This window comes from Lipophrys pholis (genome assembly GCF_963383615.2).
Source record: "Lipophrys pholis genome assembly, chromosome: 10".
Lineage (NCBI taxonomy): Eukaryota > Metazoa > Chordata > Actinopteri > Blenniiformes > Blenniidae > Lipophrys > Lipophrys pholis.
Window position 1 is genome coordinate 6971165 of NC_137640.1, and position 26609 is coordinate 6997773.

General features: G+C 39.6%; 1 protein-coding gene across 2 annotated transcripts; it reads right to left on the reverse strand.

The window, feature by feature from the left end:
* Positions 1-1175: 1175 nt before the first annotated feature.
* On the reverse strand, positions 1176-25924 carry LOC308116200 (phosphatidylinositol 4,5-bisphosphate 3-kinase catalytic subunit alpha isoform-like). 2 transcript variants are annotated; one of them, XM_080474235.1, is made up of 26 exons: positions 25860-25924; positions 25389-25469; positions 21020-21126; positions 20689-20857; positions 20383-20509; positions 19684-19893; positions 19131-19225; positions 18769-18924; positions 17145-17390; positions 16594-16679; positions 15958-16063; positions 13019-13171; positions 12790-12924; positions 10544-10668; positions 10258-10339; positions 8796-8960; positions 8357-8460; positions 8066-8237; positions 7668-7768; positions 7433-7554; positions 6546-6624; positions 6200-6370; positions 5514-5631; positions 3879-4030; positions 2523-2685; positions 1176-2339 (listed from the first exon to the last, which is right to left on the reverse strand). In XM_080474235.1, the coding sequence occupies exons 3-26, from the start codon at positions 21073-21075 to the stop codon at positions 2232-2234; spliced, it is 3201 nt and encodes a 1066-aa protein (XP_080330361.1). In that variant the 5' UTR covers positions 21076-21126; positions 25389-25469; positions 25860-25924; the 3' UTR covers positions 1176-2231. The 2 variants fall into 2 exon arrangements, with proteins under 2 accessions (XP_080330361.1, XP_080330360.1); XM_080474234.1 differs by lacking the exons at positions 25389-25469; positions 25860-25924 and having other exon boundaries at positions 7668-7774; positions 21020-21097.
* Between the last annotated feature and the right edge of the window lie 685 nt (positions 25925-26609).

Consider the following 26609-nt stretch of genomic DNA (forward strand, 5'->3'; position numbering starts at 1 on the left):
GGCTGAGTCGACTCCTGTGCAGAAGTGCATTCGATCAGCGGAGTCCACCTTGAAGTTATCCAACTACATTTAAAGGTGGAAAAAAAAAAAGCCAATGCATGCTGCTAAAGTGTTCCTGTGAACCTGGACGGGAGACGGTCAGGGGCTGACTGAGCCTGCATGGGTGTGAATGTTAAACAGAAATGGTAAACAAAAGTGTTAAAATGCAATTACAACTTTATCCTGGTGCTCTAAAAGTCTGTTTGCCCATAATACCTCGCTTTTTCATGATTTGCTGGACAGCTGAACTTCCCTTCAGAGACATAATCTGTCCTGTCAAAACTGCGATGGCATTTCCTGCTCATCTGAGTCCTTTGAGGAAAAACTAGACTTGAGAGTGACTCGATACACCATCTTGTGGTGTAAACTGGAGCTGCGCGCCTGGAGCGGCCCGGGATGTATTGAGTATCTTACTAACTTCGGCAGATTTACTTGGAGATCTGTGTGACGTCACCACAAACGCCGTTTTGTCACATTTCCTTCACCTTCTTGTACGTTTTTAAACGAAAAGTATCACACACTGTGCATTTAGGATTTAACTCAAGGGCTTAGTGTGTGGTCTGATAGTCCCGAGCAAAGGAAAGCGGGATTCAAACGCTGCAACGGCTCAGTAGAACTCAACAACTTTCAGACATTCAAGTGAGAAACAAGCCAAAAGAATCACCCCAAAAGAGACTTACATTGTATTAGTGCATACCAATAGTTAAATCGACCTTCATCTATACATTGCCATGATTTTTTATTAGACTACTTTAAATTCCCAAAGTGGTTTTCTTCCTATAACTTCAGCAGGGTGTTGTGCTGCGCGACGCCAGGGCATTTTACCAAGAGGAAGACGAGACGTTCCCGTTGGGCCTCTGCTTGCCCACATGAGACATTCAAAGGCTTAATATAGGTTCCATCATTCATTAAAAAAAAACACGAATGTGAGTCTGACATTTTCACTCTTCATTTTGCATACCGTGATAAATTATTCTGAGGAGAGACTGCAAACTGGCCACAATGAAACCAAGTTGTCTGCCGATGAGGCCATATTAGGTGTTTACCAGTGGAAAAAAAAAACTGGAAAAAAGAAGGCAGCAGCAGGCTTCAATTGTGAGACTGAGCGAGACAGACAGGAGACAACAGCTGCTTTTAGACGAAGCTCATAACATTAATACATAAACCTCCAAACATATTTACATCAGCAATGTTTCCGAAGAGGCCGAGTTACAATTTTGCCTTTGCTGGAATTGAAAGAAACTAGGTACATAAATAAATTATATTAAAAAAAAAAGTCTTAATAAAACTGTATATTCTCCAGGTATTCCTAAGTGCTATATTTGATGGAGAGGCATCATCACCCTGAAGTTTATGCAAGAGTCTTAACGCCGCACCACCCCTTGTTCCCAAAAGGTGGAGCGCTGTTTAGTTGAGGCGGTGGGAGATGGTGGACCGGCGCAAAGCAACTCAAAGGACTCTTCTGTAGTTTTTCAAAACTTTCACATTAAGAGTTAAAAGGTTGGCAAGTTGATGCCAAATTATCTCTGAAGGGTAATTAATTTTTTTTTTGTTTTACTAAAAAGATGGTGGAAGTCATCATAGAAGCTCCCATAGACCAGTGATCCTGTAATAGTTAAATATACATAAGATAATTCTGACAGCTTGTTGTGCCTGCGTCCTCAGCAGTGATGAGAAAGAAAAAAACAAAAAAGGTTTCACAGCTCGCTCGTGTTCGGAGTGGAGCCACAGTGCAGCATGAGGACTGCGGAAGGGCAGCAAGTTAAACTTACTCTGTGGCTACATTTAGACCTTGGCAGACATCGTCTTCTTTACACTGTTTTGTCCAACGTGTGATTTTCCTCCCATGAGCAGCACGGTTTAAAAAAAAAAAAAAAAAGGCTGAATTTCAACGATTGCTGAGTTCAGTGGGAAGAAAAAGTGCAGAGAATGTTGGAAAACAAGCACGAGCCGGTGGGGAACAACTTCATAGGAACAAGAAGAAAATGGTCTCATGCAGACCCGACCACATCAAAAGGCAGAAAAACAGGAACCTCTTTTAAAATTAATTTCAAGAAGAAGAAAAAAGCTGCAAACTTCCATCACCAGTTGAACTGTTTGTGGTTTCTGCTGTATCAGAGGGTGAGGTTCCTCCGAAGACTATGCGCAAAGGGAAATTGTTGGACCAGTGGTTTTTGTTTGGGAGACGGGGATCAGTTTAGTGCATGCTGCCTGATAGTGTGGAATATCCAGTCCATCTTGGTGGTCCACCCTCCATGGTGAGCATCGTTCATCTGCTTCATGAAGTAGTCCAACGCCTCCTGCACCATTCAGGGAAAAAAAATATTGACCTATTTTGTTGTTTTTAGCCCTTTGGGATTCATGAATGTAAAGTGAAATACAAATAAAATGCATTCTTATTCTTATTCGTACTTCCTGCAATTACTTGAACATTCCGATTCTATGAAAATTCAGGCGACGAAGATGGAGAAAAACTCACTTACCTGCTCACTTTTCTCCAGAGCGAGAGTCTTTCTGATGTAGGCAATGTCATCAAATGACTGCAGCTCAGGCATGCCGGAGCCCAACATCATGGAGAACAAGTTGATGAAGAGGTTGGCGTGCTGCCGGATGGCCAGGTAAGCTTTGTAACACATCTCCTGGAACCTGGAGTCAGAAGGAAATGTGAAACACTAAATCTTCGGTTCTCAATTTGTGGGGTGGGTACCAGACAGCTGGTGGTGGGCCGGTTGTTGCCATTTTTGAGAAGACATTTTGAGAATCGAATAAAATAAAATTAAAATAAATTAAAAATGAAATTTAAAAATTAAAATTATAAAAAATTTAAAATAATGAAATTATTCATTCATTCATTCATTTTCTTCCGCTTATCCGTTTCCGGGTCGCGGGGGTGACAGTCTGAGCACTGTCATCCAGATCACAATGCACCATTTAAGAACCTTCCTGCAGGTGGTGAGCCCACGGGAAGGTGGCGCCCGGCGTGTGACACGAACCCACTACCCTGAGATTGTGAGTCTCATGCTCTACCAACTGAGCTAGCCGGGGGACATAATAAATAATAATAATAATAATAATAATAATAATAATGAAATTATGAAAGAATTAAAAAAATTAAATTATAAAAAATTAAAATTAAAATAAAATTTTAACAAAATTAAATCAAATTAAAAAAATTTAATTAAAATTTTTTTTATAAAAAAAAAAGAAGATAAAAAATAACTTTTTAAATTAAAAAAAAAAATAAATAAATAAAAAAATAAAAAAAAAAAAAAATAAAATAAAATAAAAAATAAAATAAAATCTACCATTTTGATGAAATAAAACTTATTTTAATCAACTGAATTCCTTATTAATAAAATCATGCAATAATTCAAAGCCTCTGCCTTGCTTAGGACATCCAGATGCCCATCCTTCTGAACTTCTGAACTAACTTTTTTTTTTTTTTTTTGTCAAAGATAAACTGCTACCAGTGAGATGCATCACGATCTATCACGAGACTATATTGCATTTACTTCTACAAGGGGAACCACGTGAACTCATGACAAAATAGATGCAAATGTTGCCTCCATTTGTAATCAGTGAAATTAGTGAAACTGCCCATGGGAAATTTTACTGGAACTGTGAGCCAGCTCAATTCAATAAAACAAATATAAATTTGTACCAGCATCATTCAAGGAAGGTAAATATCAACAAGAGTTGGACTTGTAAACAAAGAAAAAAAACAACAGTTAAAAGTCAGTGACCCATTACCTCAATATGAAGTATTTCAAAATGTTTGAGCTCAACTGTTTATCTCACTTAAAACTTAAAAAAAGCAAAACAAAAACATGCTGCAGTACCTCTCAAACTCTTTGGTCTTTGTGCACTCCTGGGAGCCTTTGCTGATTACGATGAGGAAGTCTTGTGTCAGTACAAAGGGCACCCGCTCTCTCTTGTAGCCAAACTTTTTCTTCTTATGATCCAGGAAATGGCCAAAGTCTATATGGAACAACTGAAGAGCAGCAGAACAAAGAGGAGTTGAGGAAGTTTAGTTCCTTTAGGCCTCCTCTGAAGTCAGAAGAAAACAGAAGACACTGGCATTAATTTGTCAACCAACACTTTTTAGGTGATTTAGGTCTCAAACCATCAACCCTGGCTTGGAGTTTCTAAACCTGTAGGATGGGAATAACACATTTACTCTAAGTATTATTTCTTTTATGTTATCATCATCCTCATTACCATTAGTATTATTATAAATTGGGTAAAAACTGAAAACTACCTAAAGATAATGAGAAAAATGAAGAGGTAATTTCTACAAAATACAGAAGTACCACCAGAATATTTTTTTTGTTGAGAATGTAATTTAACACAGAAATAGAGTATATAATCACTATCAACTCACTGCACTGACTTGCTCTATTTCTACAGATCAACCAGAGAAAAGAAAAAACTAAAGAAGAGATTTGTTAATATTTGTTGATGTAATAAAACAAACTGCATTGGTATAAAACAATGAGACTGTAATTAGAAGACATTAATAAAAGCTTGATGGGAGCTCTGTCCCACTGTGATTATGTGTGCATGCTGGGATATCAGTATAAAATGTACTCCGACAGAAAACCACAAAACAAGATTCAAAACAAGCACGTCTGCACTCCTGTCTGATGCTTTTAACTTGATGGCTATTTACACACGACTTGAAATACTCTGTAGGCTAAGTGCTCAACTTTATTGCCACAGATGTGGTAAAAATAGTAAATGAACTCCACTTTTAGAGCACATTTATTCACTGCGCCAACAGTCTGTAACCCACATTCACCCATCAATAGCAGCAGTTGCCATTTAAAGCAATCAACCTGCATTAGTGAGATGGGGGATCGAACCCACACACTTCTGATTAGAAAACAACCCACTCTACCAACTGAGCCCGAGCGTCACTAAAACTGGTTTTCAGTAACATCCCAGTCATACCCCAGCTAAAAAAAGTAGAAAACACCGATAGGAAAGAAAAAAAAGCCAACTGATCTAATTACCAATGTGTGGATATGTTCTAGTGATAAACACTTATTGATCTCTGGGAGAATATGCTCTCAGCAAATATAAACAAACACAAAAGGCAGCACTTAGTCTTAACTTGTTAGAGGGATGATTAAACTGCTAAAAGTCCTGTGAAGAACACGTCTTTACTTCTCGTCACTGCCCCGCGTGAATCCCTCCCTATCCACACAAAAAGCTCCAGCTTCGGTTTTAGTCATGGAAAAAAAACATTAAAAAAGGAAGAAAACACTGATAGGATAAAACATTTCTACACTATTGTTCTTCTACACAAAAAGCACAGCAAGTAAAACCCTGAAAAGGATTACACATCATCAGTACACTAGTAAGTTTGTTTATAATGTGCACTCTCTGTGAGTGTGTGTGTGTGTGTGTGTGTGTGTGTGTGTGTGTGTGTGTGTGTGTGTGTGTGTGTGTGTGTGTGTGCATGGAGAAATTACCTGCCCATCATCTTTGACCATAATGTTGCTGTTGTGTCTGTCTCCTATTCCAAGGATAAACGTAGCTACACAGTAGCCAGCACAGGACCTGGTAAACAGATCTACAGCCATGTCGTACCTACACGCACACGCACACGCACACGCACACGCACACGCACACACAATTAAAAAAAAATGAAAATTGTCTGCAGTTAGACCTTTATCATGCAAGTTAACATATTCAAGTATATTTTCCTTCCAAACAAATGATTGATAACAATTGAGTCAGGGGATTAATACTAACTTGATAATATCGGCTAATTATGATGATAAACATAAGACTAGTATGTTAAGTTACTCACATTCAGGATACTTTCAATAAACTCATAACACACATAATCACTGGCCAGTAGCACTATCCGATATATTTCATTCAAAGCTAAAACCAGTGAATTTGATAATCATACTGGTGTTCATATCGTTGTATCCTTGTTTTTACCTTGTAATGACAACTCAAGTTAAAATCAGAGCTGTATAAGGGGTTAACTCTTCCAACACTAGTTTGGGTGTATCGATATCAGTTCATGTTAAATGTAATTATCTCATGCACAGATCCAACAGATGCAGATAAGAAATGTTGTCCCATGCTGTGTGATGACGTGGAAAACGACGTGATGGTATAGGAATCACAGCAGGAGAGAGCTCACATCTCGCCCTTGTTCTTGTCCTTGAGCCACTGATGCAGAGTGTTTGAGTTGAACTGCAGGGCTCCTTTCAGGCCTCCTTTGCACTGAATCTGCATGATGGTGTGGGAGCTGCGAACCACCTCGATGAGGCCCACGCAGTCTCCTAATGACAGACAGCCGTAGGGCAACATGCTGGAGACAGACACAGATACACACACACACACAAGAAAAAAAAAAAAAAAAAAACACATTTTCTCAGCTCGCATGTGTTGTGTTATAAAAAACTAAGTGAGAGCAGAGACACTGAAACAGTGAAGAAAAAAAAAAAGAAGAAGTGAGGGTGAGATAACAGGAGGGGAAGCCATACCGTAGGTCCAGTCCCTGATTCTGCCAAATATTCTCCATGATTTTAATAATCTGCAACGTCAACATGTCCTGCCGCAAATCTACAACATACAGATGCACGATGAAATCAGGTGAATGCAGTCGAGGCTGCATAAGAATCACACAAAACACGCTACAGACAAATGAGTCATTATGATGATAAGAAGTGAACAAGCTTGTCGGGAAGCTCTCGCAGCCTCCAAATGGCACGTTTACTGGAATAACACTGTGCATCACTTAGTTGCACAAATTGGGGAGAGTGCCTTTTTTTGAAGCAAAAATGAAGCTACAATGTTTTCTCGCAATCACATTAAATAACAAACATTAAAATATGCGTTCAAATTAAAACAGGTTCTCCATTAATCCTCCAGAACTGGTTTATTGTTCAGGAAGGTCAGCGGGGACCTAGATGATAGGGAAGCAAGTTTGTAATAAGAATTGTACTGGTTCTAATCCTACTGTTTAGATGTTATCACTGAGGGTCCCTGAGCAAGGCACTTAACCTCAAACTAGTCAGGTTGAGTAAGAATTAAAATCTGGATTACAGATCCACTGTTGTGACACGGGAGCAGCTGAGAAGCAATCTCTTTCTGACAATACATTTATTTTTACACGTATGTTTCTGATGTTATTCAGCAGCTGAGCATGACTTATTAGGAAAATGTCACAAATTAATAAGCCATAATAACATATCCCTATTAAATAGAATGGCACAAATGTCATCACATATTACTTTTATTTGTAATCGCTGCATTTATTTTCAACAGATTCGGCTCAATTGGAAAGTAAAGGAGGTTTCCAGTGTGTGTGTGTGTGTGTGTGTGTGTGTGTGTGTGTGTGTGTGTGTGTGTGTGTGTGTGTGTGTGTTACCGTCTCCATTTTTAAAGATGATCTCATTGTTCTGAAAGAGCAACTCGGACATGATGTCGGGATTCTCCCAGTTCAACCACAACGGCCTCTTTGCAGACGACATGATCCTGCACTCATCTAACCTGCGCACAAATTAAAACACACATCTATTTAAAATTTTTCGTTTTCGCTTCGCCAGCCACTCGTGTGTCCACACACCTCTGGCCGCCCACTGCCTTTCCACGTTGCTCCTTACCTCAGGTTCCCCAGCTGATGTGCCGGGTTGAGAGGAGAAGTGAAGTTCTGCAGGGCATCCATGTAATCTGGTCTCTTCATCTGGTCAACAAGGAACCGCATCTGGACCTCCACAGGAGACACACATTCGCAACAACAACAACACACAATTTTGGAAATAAATCAGAACAGCCTCATACGACATCCAATGACTGTGCAATGCTACATTTCAAAAATAATAAAGCAAGATATACCAATCAGAAGACATCCATCTGTTTTAATTATATTATATCTAAAATCAAGTTGTGTATTAGCTGATAACTGATGTGTTTAAGATCTACATTAACCAACTTTTATTGGTTTTGAAGTGAATTGATGAACACCAAGGATAGTCACTGTGTGTGTTGATGTCATTTTTACCTTCTGCGTTTCATCCTTTTTCTCCTGTTTGAGGATGTCGGTGAGGTTTATGAGCTTCTCCATGGCCTCTACCTGCCTGCTCAGATGTTTCAGGTACATGCCACAAGCCCTGCAGTAAGCCTCCAGCAGAAGCCCAAACCTCTGGCTCACTGTTTTGTTGTGCATTTCTGACCTGGCAGGAAGCCAGAATGAGAACAATGAGAGTGAGAGGGTGGAGTCAGGAGGTAGGATGAGATTTCCACCCTCTCGAAAAACACATATGAAGCAGGCGCGGTCTGAATTGTGACTCACTTGAGATGCCAGAAAAAGAAATGTCCTATCCTTTGATTGGTGAGAGCCTTTTTGAGGAGGAAACGTGCCAGAGGATTGTCTAGGTACTGCTCGTATTTTAATACCTAATGCAGGAGACGAAAGCAAGACGGGAAGGAAAGAACAAGGCAGCGGTCCAGATTAGTCATTTCACACTCTGTGACATCCCCCCCACCATCCTGTCTCTCAGCACAGAGACACAACCTGAGGCATCACAGACCAGAGAGACTTCAACAAAGAACAGGCTCAACATTGTCAAGGACTTGTCAAGGACACTCGGGATAAAAAAAAAAAAGTACTTTACAGATCACTTTGTGAGATGTTTTAGAGTGTGTTTATTTTCACCCCAAGAAGTGTGTTTCTTTTCACCCCAACTCCTCCGACAACAATTCAAGGTATTTCAAACAATGGTTAAACCTACCTGTACAAGCTGGATGAGGTACTGTGACAGTTTATCATCAGTCAAGTATTTGTCGAGGCAGCGTACAGCGAAGTGCCTGACCATGGGGTCGGAATAATTGCAGTCCAACAGCTCCATGGCCTGCTCAGGGCGGATAGATGGCCATTCCTTTAACAGACAGTACATCTAGAAAATACACAAACCAAGATTTAGAAACACCGTCAAGAGTTTTTCTTAGAGTATGGCTAAGTAGGGAAAAAAGTGTGGAATCAAACTTTTTTCCACTGCAGGATTATTTAAGATAAAAAAAAAAAAAAAGAATGCAGCAACTAAAAAGTAGACACAATTGTTTAGAGCAGTAGTACTCAACAGTGAGAAGCCTGCAGGCCATTTTCTACAAATAGTGGTAAGTACAAACAGCATGAGTGAGCATTGTGGGGTTTATTCTACTTCTTTAAATGTGCCATCAAAGTAATTATCTATACAAAAAGAAGGTGTGATTATGAACAAAATCTGATAAATATACACATTCATTCAGATTTTTTCGAGAGATATATTTCCAAAATAGTCCAAGATGTGTTAACTGCTTTTCAAATGTTTCTTTAATGTAAATAGACCCACTCGTACCACAGATGCACACTAACAGTATTTATGAAGTAAAAATGATTCAATCCTTCTTTTCCTTTATCCAAACATATTATTTAATATATTCCTGAATCATACAGTCTGTCTTCAACAGTTCTTTATCATAACCAAACCCACCTAAAAGTTGCATGTTGAATTATATCTGTTTTCTACAATGGTATATATTTTTTTAATAACTTTCTGGAATTTTCCACTTTGTAATTAGTCTTTTATATCAATGAAACGTATCTCTCATTCAGGTTAATAGTAACAGAAGATTTTTCCAGTTCTGAATTAGGTGTGTACGTGAGTTCTGATCTTCACTTGAGACACACACGATTTGTCACAAAGCTGCACTTTGGTTGTTACACACCGGCTGATCTCATCCCCTACGCTGCCGCCGTCATTCACTTTTATTTTGCAAATTTGCCTTCACTATAGCAATTCTCCAAAGTGTGACTGAACGTAGCTCGTAACAAGTCCAGTAGATGGCATGTTGACTGTTTAATATATTTTTTAATGTTAGGGCCCAAAACACACATATGATTAATTACTTAAATGATTATAGCCTCTTAAACCATAAACTGAACATTAATACGCAGACCCTCCAGGGGGGCGCCACAGATCATCAGTGGGAACTGAGTATACGTCTGCTCGGAGGTTGCCAATATTAGATTTGCACATGTGAGAGAAAACCATGACGAGACTCTTTCTACAATCAAAAGCAAATCTGGGAAAATACACATTGCTTTTAGTTTGAAGGCTTCTGCTTAAGCATGTTATTGAGAGCAGGTGTGCCCCCCTGGGAGAGGCTTCACTGTAAAAAAAAAAATGAAGCTAAAAAACATGTTGTTATTACCTGTGCTACTTCATCTCTGGAGTTCCACTTCACAGCAAGAAGGATCTTAGGGAGGATTTCGGGGATGTTCATGCAGTAGTGTCTGTGAGGAAAAAAGAATTTCCAAGTGTTGCGTCACAATCGTTTTCTTTTTACAAATCTACAACCTGCAAGTCAACAAATCTTTATTTTCTTATAAGCTCATAGGGGCAAGAGGTATATCTACATCAAGGTCTGAAAGTTTGTGCTCTGACCTTCGCTTTAACCATATCATAAAAATCCCATGACTGCTGGCTGAGAGACTTACCTATATCTCCAGAGAAAATCTTTTTCCTGCTCAGTGATTTCAGACAGAGGATCCCGGTTACTGAGCTGTCTCAGCTGCTCAGTGTCACTCTCTGTCAGGGCATGATCTCTGGCCACTCGGTTGCTCTGAAACAGTGCAATGTTACAGCTACATCACCATCATGAAACATCAAGCATGCTACGTTGCAGATGCAATTATTTTCAGGACACAGCAAAAACAGGTTGATGTCAGTAGGTGTGCTTTGATGTTGACATTTAAAATTTTGTCGACAGACTGGACTCATAAAGGTTTTTTATTTTAAAATCACAACTTAAACATGTGCAAATGCACTGCAAATGTTTAAAATGTAAATGCAGCTACAGACCTCTAATAGGTTTACAGCAGGCACAGAGATTAAGCAAGAGTGCAGCGTGAACACAGCACATCCAGATACAGTGAACATTCAGCTGGTAACAGCCCACACAATGTCCTCTGATCCCGAATTTAAGCTTTTCATTCGATTTCCATTTTGATAAAACAAGCTGGAAGTCTGTAGACAGCTTAATTTGCCCGCTGCTCAATGATCCTTCCTTCACAAAAGCAAGTCGGATTTCTGTCGGTACAACCACTTTGTTCATTTAAATATGCCGGAAAAGACCAAATGATTTTTAGGCTGGGATCAAGCCACAGCAGACGGGCAAAACCCTGCTTAATCTTCATTTTTAGAATGAATACGGACTATGAAAGCAGGACGTCACAATCCTTACAATTTGGGGTCTGAGCAGGAGGTTTCATCAAAGTTAGCACAAGCGTTCATAGCAACCTCACCTTTTAATTCTTCTATGTTTTCTTTAAATCGTGCATGTATCAACTGTTAGATTGTGAATCTACAAACTCATAATGCAATTTCAGTATACAACCATGTGACACATAGTCTCACCACGTAGCGAGGAATGGGCACTACTCACATTTTGACACATTACAAGTTTTTAACACGTGGCGTTACACTTTGTCGATCCTCTGCCAGGGCGCAGCAACTCCAACAAACATGTCACAGTACATCGGGCACCACAGCTCCAGTGCCACACATCATTTGGAAATCTGATAAGACAGCATCATCTACACCACCATGAATAACTGAAGACGGTAACGTACACTGGCACTACTGACTCATACGACAAGTATTGTTCACAAGGGAGAACCTCAAGTCTGCAAATCAAATCTATTATCCAAGCATTTATGGGCTTACTTGGACTCCTTTGAAAATCTTTAATATGGTTAAAGAAAAGAAAAACCTAAAACAATTAGGATTATAGTGGATTTTCTGCTGCCTGGGATTGTCGTGTTGAACAATACCAAGATGTGACAATGATGTGATCCACATTGTCTCTTGCTTTGGAGGATGGTTCACGTGGTGAGATCTTAGTGGAGATTTATTAGTTCACTGCATGACTCGTTACGGACAAAACCCCCCACAGAGTAAACGAAATCCCTTAAATGACGCCAAACCCAATGGTCGTGTGTGTTGTAACCGTGCTGCCAAACATATTTTTATATAAAAGGGAAAAAATGTCTATAAGGAAATATACATTTTTAATTCACTCATTCAACATGCACACTAAAAGCACAATAATTCAGTTTAATTTAACAAGGGTGTCAAGCACAGCACATATTTTGTCTGTGCTTACAAGTAAGAAGATGTGAACCATGTGATATGATGTGCTAATTTATTCAAATTGTGTGTGCCAGGCGTGAGGAGTGATCATTTCACACTATCTGCTTTGGATTGTATCTCCCGGCTACTATCTCAATTAATTTACCAGCTTGTCCCATTACGTGTAAATGCATTTGACGACACACATGTTTGGGACCTCGTAAATCAATGTCAACACATCTCAGCCTGCCTACAGCTGCAATGGAAAGGTGAATCAGTTCTTCATACGTCGACCATCCTAACTAAATTACATTTTAAACAAAAAATTTAGTTTGAGTTCATGTTTTGTGCAAAATTTCAGTTCAGAATTTGAGATAATCATAATGTTTATATGGGTCATAACATTGTAAATAATATTTATTTATATTTTGTTATATTACTGTTATATATACCCATCACATAAAAGTGTCCAACCAATGCTCTCCTAATCTAATTTACTGTGATTCACACTCAATATAAACGTGTGGAAATTGTGCCATTAGTGGCATGCCAACTTAGAAAATAATTTCCTTACAGAGAAAAAAAATATACAAAAAGCTGTACATTTAATTACCTGTCCCGAGAGGTTGTAGTTGAACCCCATTTCCCTTGAGATGGTCCAGTTTGAATGATCTTCCACTGCGTTCATATCTGGGTATTTAACAGAGCTGCTGAAATGGTCAAACTCCAGCTCCAGACATGGGGTCTCCTGAACAACGCAGATTTAAAAAGCAATCTCAAATTCTTTACGTTCTATGTCGGCTTTTGACACAGACATGTTTTGATGACGTGACTTGGAATACCTTGTTGGGGTTAGATCCGGTGACTCCGATTGCGTTGAGAAGGTCTTCCAGACCATGAGGCACAGGCCAAAGGTTTAGGGCCATCTTGTTGGTCACCAGTGTGTGAGTGTAGTCAAACAAGTTGATATTTCCCCAAGCAAGTGGACAATGCTCCTAGAGGACAGAACACACACGGAGGCAAAGGATACATTTTGTTTTAGAAACAACATTTCTAACAAGAAAACACACCAGAGAGTATTTGTTTCTTCCCTTCAGTGAGGCCATAACAGGAGAGTGAAGTGATGGATTTGTTTTTCTGACACAAATTCAAGGTAAAAAGGTGTGGAAGTGTAGAGCATTCACACACACAAAAGAAATGAACTGGTGTTGTTCTGAATTACAAGACATGTTTACGAAATCTTTCTGGTCATACAAAATTCAAAATGCCTGATTTTCTCTTGTGTCACAAGATAGGCAGCTTCAATTTCAGATGGATCCTCTTATATCTTGGCAGCATGTGTTCGATTGCTCTGATCCAGGAAAAGACCACAATATCCATCAGAGTGTGGGCTTTCCATCTGTAAAACCACAAAGTCTGGAAGTGCCCAGTCAATGTAACCATCAATATTAACTTAAGAGAAAAATATTTACTGGTGTTTTAAATCTAAACGCTTTGGTTGAACAGAGAAGGGGGACATGTTTGTTTCTCAAGCTCAAGCAAAAAATTAGGGCTTTAATATATATAAATGATATTTTGTTTTTTCAGGGCGGGTTTTGGTGACAACTTGTCTCGGTAACAGCACTTGTGCCTCAATGAAGTCTCGAGTTTGAGAAAAAAAAAAAACAACAACTTGTATTTTAGGGTAATTGGTGACTCTAAACTGCCTGTAGGTATGAAGCTGAGTATGTCTCTTTGTGTGTGCATCGTAATGGACTGGTGACCTGTCCAGGGTGTATCCTGTCTTTGCCTCAGTCAGCTGGGATCAGTTCCAGTGCCCCATTATTCTGGGTTAGATAAAACGGCATAGAAGATGGACAGATTCGTATCTCATCTATTGAGAATTTTTTATTTTTTTTGTATGACTGCGGTACACTTTTCATACAAAGAAGCTCAATGGTGAGAACTAAAGATAGCTTCAGAGTAAACAATTGTTAACGTGTTGAGTAATTTTCATAATATTGAGCGCCTCTGAATATAAGCCACACCCACCAAATATAAAACGAAAAAAGAAAGGTCAGAGTTACGTGATGCACCTGAACGCAGCATGTAAAGCATGCATTGGTAGCATGAAGCTCCTTAACCCGTAAAAATCCACAAATTAGCCGAGTCATTGTTTAAGCCGCAAGGTTCAACGCGTGTAAAACAAATGTGCGGCTTATAGTCCGGAAATTACGGTACTTCATCTTAAAAGTGAGAACTGCTGATGGCATTAAACTCTCTCTGTGACTGGTGGTTTGCTGCCAGTTTCAACAGTTAGGTTGTATGTTCTTGGTGAGACAGATAGTAACGATGCTCTTTCTTGAATGTTGTTTATTTTGCCTCTCATGTTGGTTTTATCATTATAACTCATGAAAGGTTTTATAGTGCTGTTTTGCAATAATGTTTTATTATTTCAGATATATTTTGATAAAGTATTAAGTTTTTCTGAGGCTTGAATAAGACCGTTACATTATAATTATAACGGTAAGACTTGAATTAGAGCATAAGCCAAACAAAACAATTTATTTAACTGCACACCTCGATGAGGTCTTGATCTTCAGAGTGAGTTTTCACTAAGTGGAAGCAATGGAGGTGACAATATTACAACACAGACAGAGACAGAGTTACATGCAGACAGCCAGTCAAAACGCACCTATTAATAGTAAATGCTGGAACAAAGAGCTGCTGAAGAAAACTGTTTATCTTTAATTCAGGTGGCGCATGAAAGGGCATCCGCTAACCTGACCTCAACTCGGCATGACACGGCAGGAGGCAGGACTCACCTCAGGTGTCTGTTACAATATCCATGTCTGGCATTCATTGATACATTCCACACCCACACCCACACCCACACACCCGCGCGCACGCACACCTCATCTTCCAGCGTTTCCACTACTAAAGGACGGAAGAAAAATCGATCTGTGTGGGTGTCTGTTACAAGCATCAGACCACAAAAACAATGACATGCTCCAAATGTTTTAGAACACAATTTCTAAATATAAAGCAAAATGAAGACTTTTATCTAGTAAATGCATTTTTAGTATTTAAAATATAAACACTGCTCAATTGATAGCAGAAATGTTCCCCCCCCCACCTTTATTCATTTACATTCCTAACTTTACCTTTATCTCCTGATATGGCTCATATGAGATAAAAACACTGCCAAGAACAACAGTGAAGTCAGTTCAGCTGATCGTGTGTCTGTAGATGGTTTCATGCCACCACGGTGCCCATGACTGATTAGTAATTAAACAGAGCCAAAGACGATACCACAGCTTCCATTTACCTTGGACACGTATACACAGACAGACTGACACAAGCAGGATGAGCAGGTTCGTGTGTCACGCTCAAGCATTGTTGGGGGGCCTATATAAGCCTTATACTGTAGGTCTTCTGCAGGGGGTTAGCGAGCCATTGGTTAGACACAGATTGCCTACTATCTGCTATACTCAGCTGCTGGATAACTATAGCAGGATTCACCTATTCACATTTACAATTCTGGGCATAAACCTAAATTGAATTCATATAGGGTTGATTTGCATACTGCTGTGCATACATTTTCATATAAAAACAAAAAACTGGATTCCAAGAAACTATTACATCCATTGATTTTAGTTAGTTTTATTAGTAATATCATGTGAACATTTCAAAGATACACACATATATCCCTGTTTGAATATCCTGGTGGCACACCCTATGTTTGTGCGAGTCAAATTCCATTCAATGAGTTTAAGATGCATTATGAAGGATTCTGTCCTACCTCTTTTGCTCCTTTTCTGCCTTTGACAGAGCAGATGGAGAGGCAGAGTCTGGCGGCACGGGGGATGTCTGGGATGTACATATCATAGGTGAGCCACTCATTCCACCTGTAATAACAGAGGCAGAGATACTTAATTGGTGAATCTCTTAAACAAGAAAATGAAAAATGATCTCTTGCGCATGCTTAAATTTTCCCTAAAATTGAGACAAAGAAGATAAGTTGAGGTCTTCCCTATGGTTCGTTCTGATTAAGAAAGTAAATGAGCCAAAACAGGGAAAGTGTATCTGAGACTGAGCGGAGTTCCGAAATTATTTAAACAGTCAAGTCCTGCATTTGGCGAGACAGTGTGTTTTCAGCATGAAGAAAGCGTGAGGACCAAGACGAGTTAAAAGTAATATAACACTGCAGCTTAGTGTTACTGTCTAGCACTAAGCTGTCAACTTACCCTCCTGTCTCTGGTTAATGTAAATGAAGAGTTTACATCGTCTCATTGACTCATTCAGTCAAATACAATGAAAAGTGAATCTAAGCAGTAATGTACTATAGTTGAATGATTCTCTCTTCATCATTGTACACACTTTTAGAAGATTCAATATTTGTGGCATGTTGTAGTGAATTTAAAGGGCACTCCATTACCTGGGATTAGAGCAGGGTACTCTCTGTGTGTTGACATTGTCACACATTTGTTCACCTCCATGATAAATGCCTGTCCTCACATATATCTGCAAGCAGTGAAGGAGGGCAGAGGGCAAAAAACAACAACAAAAAAAAACAACAATTTAAATACAGACAAAAAAAAATTATGTTATCATTACAAATTATATTTTTCTTGGAGATTAGCCTCTCCCTCAAAGGTAAATAACTGTAACAGCTGTCAAATTAAATGCTCAGTTCTCCTCAGTGGCATGCAGTATGACAGCCTCTTTCTGTTTACAAATATGAATCTAGACAGCAGAGTGACATCAACTGCCAGATAAGCAATATATGTTCAACAGGACCTCCACATTGATTCAAGAGAGCTGGAGGATAGCGCATACAACTAAAAAACATGCACATAACATGCATTTAATGTCTCTATATGTATGAGTCTATGATGGTTGTATGAAGATTATCAGAGTAGAACTTATGTTGCTACATGTCACATGCACGAACACTGGTGTTTTCCTGTACGCACTGAATGACCCCACCTTGTCTATGTCTCGGATGTTGACGTTAACATAGGTGGCACACAGGATTCGTATCCGCAGAGTCCCATTGATGGTCCAAAGCGACTTGGCAGCTGCCTCGCCATTCATATAGGACGTTGCCGTTGAGATGCGTCGAGAGTATGATGGCATGACAAAGTTGTCTGTAGGCAACTGGGTGTACAGGCTGTCCTTAGCCATTAGCATCAGGTTGGGCATCCTGCTCAGCATGATGCAACTACGGATATACTAGAGGGGAGGGAACGACACAAAGACAGACTGTGAGTAGAAAGTCAACACTGAGCTGCTCGAGTTACACAGGGCCTAAGTGTAACCAATGATGTCAACTGGGCATTTTCCAGGAGCTGCCAAGCAGGAGGTAGAGGAACCATTGGCACGTGTGTGCACATCTTACTACTTAAGCTCATGCTGAGAGAAATCCCCTCAGAGCCAGAACAGCCGCACATGAGTAAATAGCTTCAGAGGTCTGATCATGGACATTTTAAATATCTGCAGACAGATATGAAATTGTATTGACTACAAAGCCCATGTAGGGTTTCTCTGGAAAAATGTCCTGCTTACACACAAATGTCTTTCACTCCGAATGATCAAACAATGTTTTTACACTTGTTTGCTTGTGCTTCATTAAAAAGAATTTGGGTGCAATTGCTCATTTCGTGTAATTTTTCTTTTAAAGCTGTTAAGATGAGGTGTTGAAGTAGATTCCTGTTTCAGTTTCATTGGGCACAAAAGCCTTATGTGAATTGCATTATAATAATGAAGTATTTCTATTTTATTATAAAATGTAAAAAAACAAACAAAAAAACAATTAATGATCCTGTAGAAAAATGTAATAGTTAACTGTCTGACTACAGGCAGATGTATATTGACAAATAAATACAAAAAGGATTCCATGGAGTAAAAACAATGAACATAATATTAGAGATGACACCATGTGCCAATTTACAAAAATAGATTATACACACTATCAAAATTGAATACACAGAAAATAACATATATACCAAACATATATACAAATGGTTTATAGAAAGGCAATATAGATAAATAGAGAACAAGCAGAATAGAGGCACCATGAATGAAAAAACGTTTGCTTTAATAATCACCTGCACGTCATAGTCATTGTGTCTGTTGATCACAAATGCAGTGAACAGTTTCTGCAATAAAGCTCCCACTTGTCATTAACCTAAGAGTTTACCTTAGGGAAGTATTTACACTTGTCATGTTGTGTTTGCTTTTGAAATAACTATGGTGCAACTGCTCTGTTAGTGTAGTATATTTGTGGAAGTGGGAACACCAAACAATCTGACTGAGACGCCTTGAGCGTTGGTCAGTCTGCTTCTTAAAAATCCAATGTGACTGTAAAGTGAACTGGACAAAAAAAATAAAATAAAAAAATCAACATTCTGCTTCAGATGTTTTGAACCTTACAACAAATATTGTCCAATTCTTCATTCATATGATTCAGCAATAATGCATTTACTTTATCTCAGTCTGTGTGAGCCACACATCCTCTTACCCCAACTGATTTCACAAATGTACTTCGTAAGTGTGTTTCATAATCAACCATGAAGTGTGTTGGCATAACATTTGTCCATGTGTCTCTTACCTTATACTGGCTGATGGGGTACTTTTCCAGCAGGTACTCATCACAGCCACAAACCTTGAGGATGTATTTACCCTGATATTCCTGAACGCACATCTTTAGCTGCTCCGGGGATAGCAGCATGCTGCGTGTCTTCTTACGAATGGCCTCTGCAATCACCTTTAGGATAAGATACACGCAAAAGGTTAGCACATTGGAGGTCAGTAGGGCTGTATTTAATCCTTATCTGGTATGCCAGACAATGCATGGTCTTCTTTTTCTATGTGCAATAATAATATTTAAAAAAACAGCACTATTTATAGAGAAATAGTGCTGTTTTTCAGTACTTTTCACATTGATTGTGCAAAGTTTCGTGTTCAGCCCACCTGTTCAGGCACGCAGTCATGGTTGATCTTCAGTGTATACTTTTGCTTGTCATTGTTTGGAGAAACAATCACCCATATCACAACAATAATCTGACCTACAAGACAAAGAAAAAAAATAAGCAAGGCACACATGCTGAAAACAAACAAATCAATAAAACACATTTTCCTGGAGTAGCAACAAGAAAACAGAAGCCCGACAGTAATTATTCAGTGCTGTCAGGCACTGCGCTTATTATCAATTGTTTTAATACAATAGCGTCACACTGGCCGAGCATCAATCAATAAATTGATAACCACACTTACAACTATGAATCAACTGTGAGGCCGGTAAGTGGGGATTAATTAAATTTGAGATGTTAAAATGTCCACTTGCTTTGGCGTCTTCCCCTGTTCCCTTAGTTTTCTTTTTCTCCTGAACAACAATCTCAGATTTGATCAGAAAACCAAAACAAAATGTTTTCTCTATCAGGGGTGTTGTTTCTCCTCAAAAGAACTGTGTGATACTGGTTGGTGTGGAAGTTGTAAAAAAAAAAAAAAAAAACTTGGTTCCCACCTTTGTCCAGTTTGCTATAGATGTGTTTGGGAAGTTCCTGTGTCGATTCAACATTGGGTGGGTAAACATACAGGGCTCTACTGTGGGGTCCGCTGGCATCTCTCAGCTCCACAGAGTCTTTACAAACATTCAGGATGTTTCTCCTGAAATCCTGAACCTCAGGGTCCTTCACCAGGTCAAACTCACACACTGGCATACCGATGGCAAAACCTGAGAGAAAATAGCTTAATTCATTCAGTTAAACTTCTTTTTTAATATTTCCTAATTTGCCTTTATTGAAAACAAACCAATACAAACTGCCATACTACTAATACTCAATATTTAAACATTTTGCAACAATTTAACTTCTTAAATTTAACTGAACATGAAAAGGCGATCATCCAAAATACAGATGTACACAGCAGAAGTTTACTTAATGTGGTAAAATTGTACAGTATAATCTTTCTCTGCTGGAAAGGCTGTCATAACCAAGACGTGTGGAATAAAATGTTGCTCGTAATTTGATAATTTCATAGACTGTGTGTAATTTTTCTGAGTTAGAATTTGAAGTTGTAAAATTCTGTTAACACCATTAAGACAGCAAAACTGAACATAATTAACTTTGTAAAGACAGAAGTGAGGGCATCGCTGTCCGCATTTTAAAAGAGCCACGCCACCCAAAGAAAAACGGAAGTGTTTCCTGTCAGATGAACCACGTACCAATCTCTCTGTTGAGGATCTTTTCTTCTCTGTTGCCAACTGGTTCGATGACTTTGAGAAAAGGCTGGAAAAGTCGCAGGTCACACAGCCTCCGGGTCTCATCAAAAAACTCCTCCCGCTCCGCTTCCTGTGAAAATACAAAATAAAAGATTTAAGTGAGGCGAGTTGATGTGTGAAACGCGTCTTGTTCTGAAGGTCTAAAATGGATGTTTTGGAAAAGTGAAAAGCTCAAATGTGGTTTGTAAGGGCGTCCATTGACAACTAAAGAGTTGAAATTATATTTTTCCATGAAGGGACAGTCTGTACCTGTGTAACACTAACAAAGATGTAGGATGTCTCCTCTTGCAGGAGATGGTGGAGGGGATACTTTCTGGCCTCCTTGAACAGCTCATGTTTGATGGTGACGAGCGTGGCCTCACGGAGACACTCCAGGGTCAGAATCATCCCATTGGGCAATAGACAGTCCACCAGGATCCTGCAATAAATCAAATAATATTGACAGACTCTAAAACAATATTACTAATTGATGTGTAAATTGCATAACTTTTTTTTGCTATAGCTTGAAATAAATCAGCTGATTTACATCTTGTGTGCAATAAACTTTAAAATATTCAACAGAGAACCCAGTGTGACTTACCTGGGAGGCATCAAGTGGATGCCCCATAGCTCCCCTGATGAAGGCCTGGGAGGCATCTTCCTCTTTGTCTGCCAGCTCAGTTACACCGTTGCGCTGCAGAGCACACCCTGAAAGAAAATAACAAACCTTTAAAAAGGGAGTTTTAGCTCTCATAGTGTGAGTAACTGGCTAAAGGGCCCATTTCAACTGAAGTCCCAGTGGTAATACTGATAAAAAAAAACATTGAATGTAGTTTACCGAGAGCTTGCGATCAAGTATGCAAACGCTTGCATCGTAACTTATTCAAAAGTAGAACACATGCTATAAAAAGGTCAATGTGCAAAGTGAGGTTTCACTGAGTCACTTAAAATAGCAACACAGAGTGTTTATGTGATTGCAGCAACTAAGATAATCAGATGCAAATTCCCAAAAATGTGGTAACCTTAATCAAGAGCTCATAAGGAGGTTGTCGTCTTAATCTGGCTAATTCATGTAAAAAAAGACAGCCATTGACAAATTTTGGGACGATATAAGTCATAGTGCATTTGGTTGTATTGGTCAGTGAATCTATATTCCTGTCTAGTAAATACCGTTCAGGCTGAGTTGTGCCTGAACAACAACAGTCAATCAACTCCGATTTAGTGGGACTAAAACAGGTTAAATGACTAACTGCAAAGCATCAATGCCATGGAATAAATAAGCAAAGGTCACCATTTTTTGTCATTATTTCTAACAGTTTATAAGGAGGTCTTTGACTGACAGCCTGCAGGTTTTCATGAACTGTATTTTGTTAGTGTTCTTAAACTAAAATGAAAGCAATGGTACTGTATTAATTAGACCATTTTCCCACTGGCATCTGGGAAGAAAGATTTCACAGGGGTCTTATTCTGCAAAATTCACTTTCTACTGGTTTTCCAACAGTACTGGTTTTCTAAAACACACACACACACACACACACACACACACACACACACACACACACACACACACACACACACACACACACACACACACACACACACACACACACACACACACACACACACACACACACACACACACACACACACACACACACACACACACACACACACACACACACACACACACTTTTGCAGTGTCATCCCAGCCTTTCTATGGAATTATTTAGTGAATTCAAGCATACCTAAGAAGACAACATTAATATAAGAATGGAGCTGAATACTCGAATAACAAGAAACATAGAGATAGTCATAGATATTACCATTTGTGTTTTCAATTATGTGTGACCATAATTTTGTCATTTCAGGATTGAAAAAGACATGTTCAGTGGCATTTAGTTGATGAGATTGACAAATACACCAGAAGGCAGATTTACACGTTACAAGTATTGTTAGCCAACACAGTGAACAATACTTGTTCTGTTTTTCATATTCCACAGGGAAAATTAGCAAAGAAAATAGGGCTGGATTTTCACCAGTCAGGATTATCTCATTCAACCACTTGTCATGCAGTATTGGGAAATAATGATCTGTGGGGACTTCAGTGACGCAACCGCTTTAGACAGACTGCAAAGGTCCAACAGTTACAAAGAAAAAGAAACAACAGTGACTCAACCACAGATTGAGACCAGAGATGGGAAACTGTGGTGTATGTGTCAGCTCTCAGAAAATTGCAACAGTATGTTTTCACTGAAGTTCCAGCCAATTTATGACCATTAACAATCCTCCCAGAGACAATCTAGGTGAAAGAAAAAGCAAGAATTATCATTATTATTCATCAAAGCGCTCTCCAGTAATGTTTTAATGACCTTTTTGGTCAATACAGTGAATAAAAACAAACTAAAGAGCTAATCCCTATGCATTTTATTTGTTGTCTAAATATCCGTGGCTAAATATTTTATGAAGCACAACACTACTCTGAGTAATAATATCCTTAAAGGTATATCGACTCTGCAACTGTGTAACATGGCAGAGTATAAATAGGATTACAATAACTAATAACTTTTGACCAATAATAACTTAAGGCTACCAAAAGGGCCAAACTACACGACAAGGAAAAAAAATGTTAAGTCAATCAAGGGACTATTTATGGGTTTTCACAACATGTGTTACACTTTGTTCAATGGTAAATGTATTCTATTTATCCTGTGCACTTAAGGTCTGATTAAATTAGGTAAAAGCTGTAATTGTTTACTTAATTTCACAAGAGCACTCAAGTAATTTCACAATGTTATAACACTTGACTGTGAAGAAGCGTTTCAGATGATGAGGGGAAAGAAAATACGTAAACTATATAGAATCCCGGATAGTGTTTATTTTTATTTTACAATATTACTTTAACATCCCTCTGCTCTACCTAACAGGTCAAGGCATGTACCAACGTTTCTTCCTGAGTCCTGGACCTGGAATTAAGCATGTGGCAAAATGCCCAGATCATAGAAATATAGTGGGGGGACTCAAGCTGAGAAGATAATCCAGGTCATATATCCATGACATGCTGGTGGGTTTAAATTTCTAACCAATCACATTAGCTGTCAGACACCAAACGTGAAAAACATTATGTATGGAGAAAAAGCAGCGTAACTCCCAAACCAGGACTTCAACAAATACAGTTTACTTTTGTCTCTCCCAGCCCCGTGATAAGAGAAATGTTTTCTTTGTTTATGTGTAGGAAGTACTTGTTAATGTCCTTAGGTGGCACACACTGTGCAATATTGGCCAATTCAGTAGCTGAAAATCTCCTGTTCGAAAGTTTGTGAAGTTCATGCATCCACGGACAGAAACTTCATGACCGCCACCTTACTGGACTGCTATCAGCTACAGCTACTCACAATAGAAAAGTAACGACAAAAAGATCAAAACGATGCCGGCACAGAACCAAAATAAATTAGCAGATTTCCAAGCGGTAGTAAAATGCTGGACCACCTCGACCTTCTCCACTTCTTTCCAGATTAAATCTTTTACAAACACACACTGTAAATGATACTTAAACGAGTCCATTCTCACTTAGCTTTGGTTGGTCACTTCCTGAACATACTAGTGTCATACATACACAGATGATTTAATGAACGATGTTTTTGTTTTTGAATAATGAAGTGTGTATTAGTGCCCGTCACCTCCCATTCAGAAGAGAGTGACATTGTGTAGTGTATCAAGATCCTGATCCCGTAATAAGTCTACAACCGTCAGCTATAACGTCATGGCAACTGGCAGGTGAAGCCATATTCTATTTTATTTCCAACATTAAAAAAAACTTTATCATGAAATCTTTTTGCAATATATTAAGACTGTAAGCTCACATTTTGTCCATGAATCGGACGTGTTAGAAGCAGGACAAATGGATAAGTGAGTCTGACGGGAGCTCAAATGTGACGGCTATATAACTGTGTCTGAGCATCCCCAGAACATCGAATTTTGTGGGTTGTTCCCAATTTGTAGTGGTCAGCATCTACCAAAAAGTGTTCCAAAGACGAAAAAATCTGTTAAATATAACAAGGCCGTGGATGGTGAAAGTTAAGCGATACACACGAGGAGCAGACAAGCTCCTGTAGCACAGTGTATTGCAGTTTTTGTGCAAACAGGGCTCAAGATGAAAAAATTATTTGACAATTGTGAAGATTCTCTCAAGGTTTCAACAACTAACAGAAATTGTGCTTTAAAACAGCTGAAAATCCCCACACAGGGAGAAGTACCCAGCGAAAGGAAGTTGCTAAGGAAAACAGTGCCTGGGACGCATAACCTTCCCTGCTGCAAAAACAAAAACTGACTAAGCCCTGGGGAATAAAGAGGCAAAGGAGAAGCTTCAGCTCAAAGAATAGAAAACTGTCCAGCCAGTTAATGCTGAGAGTTGTGCGTTAGAGACGGAAATACACACCATTATTAGTTAATGAAAAAGGAAGGAAAGATATCATTGATTTCCTGTCCCAAAACAAGCTGAAGCCGAAAACCCTGATTTAGAACAAACCACCCATTGAATATTTCTGCGATCTGAGACCCTGATCAGGATGCAGCTAAGCACTTTTGGACAAAAGAGGAAGCTTCCTCACAACACAGGATGTGTGGGGAGTGGCGAAACGTTGGCCGAGACACAAGCTTGCTTTGAATACCGACACACAACTAACACAATAGTTTGTGTGAGCGAGGCCATGGGCAAATTGGAAAGCTCAAACATATACGGCTCAGTCGCTGCAAGCACTCAGCTCAACACGCTTGTGGTTAAGAGATAGGAGAGATAGGTTTGGCCAGACCGCACGATGTAATGAAATACTTTTTCTTTTTTCAGCTACATGTCAAAAATAAATAAATTTGGCACTAGCAAGAAGAATTACAAAGGTACCATGTGAATGTGTCTTTAGGTGGACTGTCTGGAGTGGACTGGGATGAGAGAGGGATGGATGTGTGAGACATACCGAAGAGAGCCACCCTCCTATGGGGAAGATGATGATGACACAGTCCCACCCTTCATATTTCAATCCATCTTGTTGTTGTCACTGAAATAATGTGTTGGAGGGGGGAGAGAAGACAGGAAATTGTAACACAAACACCACAAGCAATCTACATCAATGAGATTCACACAGGCCAGCAGCAGGGCTTGCTAACTAACCCTTTGGTGTGTGGGAATAACACACGACTCCATTACATCAATGTGCAATGAACCAAGAATTATCAAGAAAAAAAAAGAAAAATCAACAACAACCACTGTAATCATGCAAGAGGAGCTTCTAAGTGATCGAGATTGGGAATGGCTGTCTCTCTTGTTCAGGAATAGCTGACAGCTAAATGTTGAACCTGTCATCCTCCAGCTGGAAAATAAACAATCACAACAAGACAAACGTCTAATAAAAGGGACAAGCATCCCAGAGATGGGCACAATGACCTACCGCGGTGTGGGATGCCTGCGTGTCTGATGGACGCCGGACTGGAGGGATCTTCGCCGGATAGTGCCAGTGAGCTAGCCCTCCCAGCTAGCCACCCACCCCCTCCGGTTCCCAACGCCCGGTTAGGTCGCTCCCGGCGCCGGGTAGCGGCAGGCTGTTTCTCCGTCTGTCAGCTTCCCGCGCCGGGGGATCCGTGACGGCAGCACCTCCGACGCTGAGGATAAATAAATACTCATGGACGGGAGAAGAAGAAAAAAAAAAAAAAAGGAGTCTGGTCACGGAGGGAGAGAGGGAGAAGGGGGCGGGGAAGACGGAGCAGTGTGACGGGCAGAGGCTAACTGAAACCCGGGGGGATGTTGAGAGAGCCGCCGCTCGACCGGACAAGTTGTCTTGTCGCTGCGACAAAGCAGTGTGTGTGTGTGTGCGTGTGTGTGTGTGTGCGTGTGTGTGTGTGTGTGTGTGAGGGAGGGCCTCTCACACACACACACACACATACACACACGTGCTGAAAGGTGCAGCCTCTCACCTTCGCCCTCACAAACCACGAAGGCATTTCAGTTGTTTGTTCTTTCGCGTTCTCCTTTTTATCGCTTTATAAACTACTAAAAAGAGACACGGTAACATCGCTCAGGCGTTTGTGGGCGTGACTCACAATTTGTTTTTTTGACAAAAACAAGCCATAATTTGATAAGATAAGACTTTTACTGCACACTTTTACTGGGAGGAAAAGGCAGACGTCACAGTAGCAGAGTT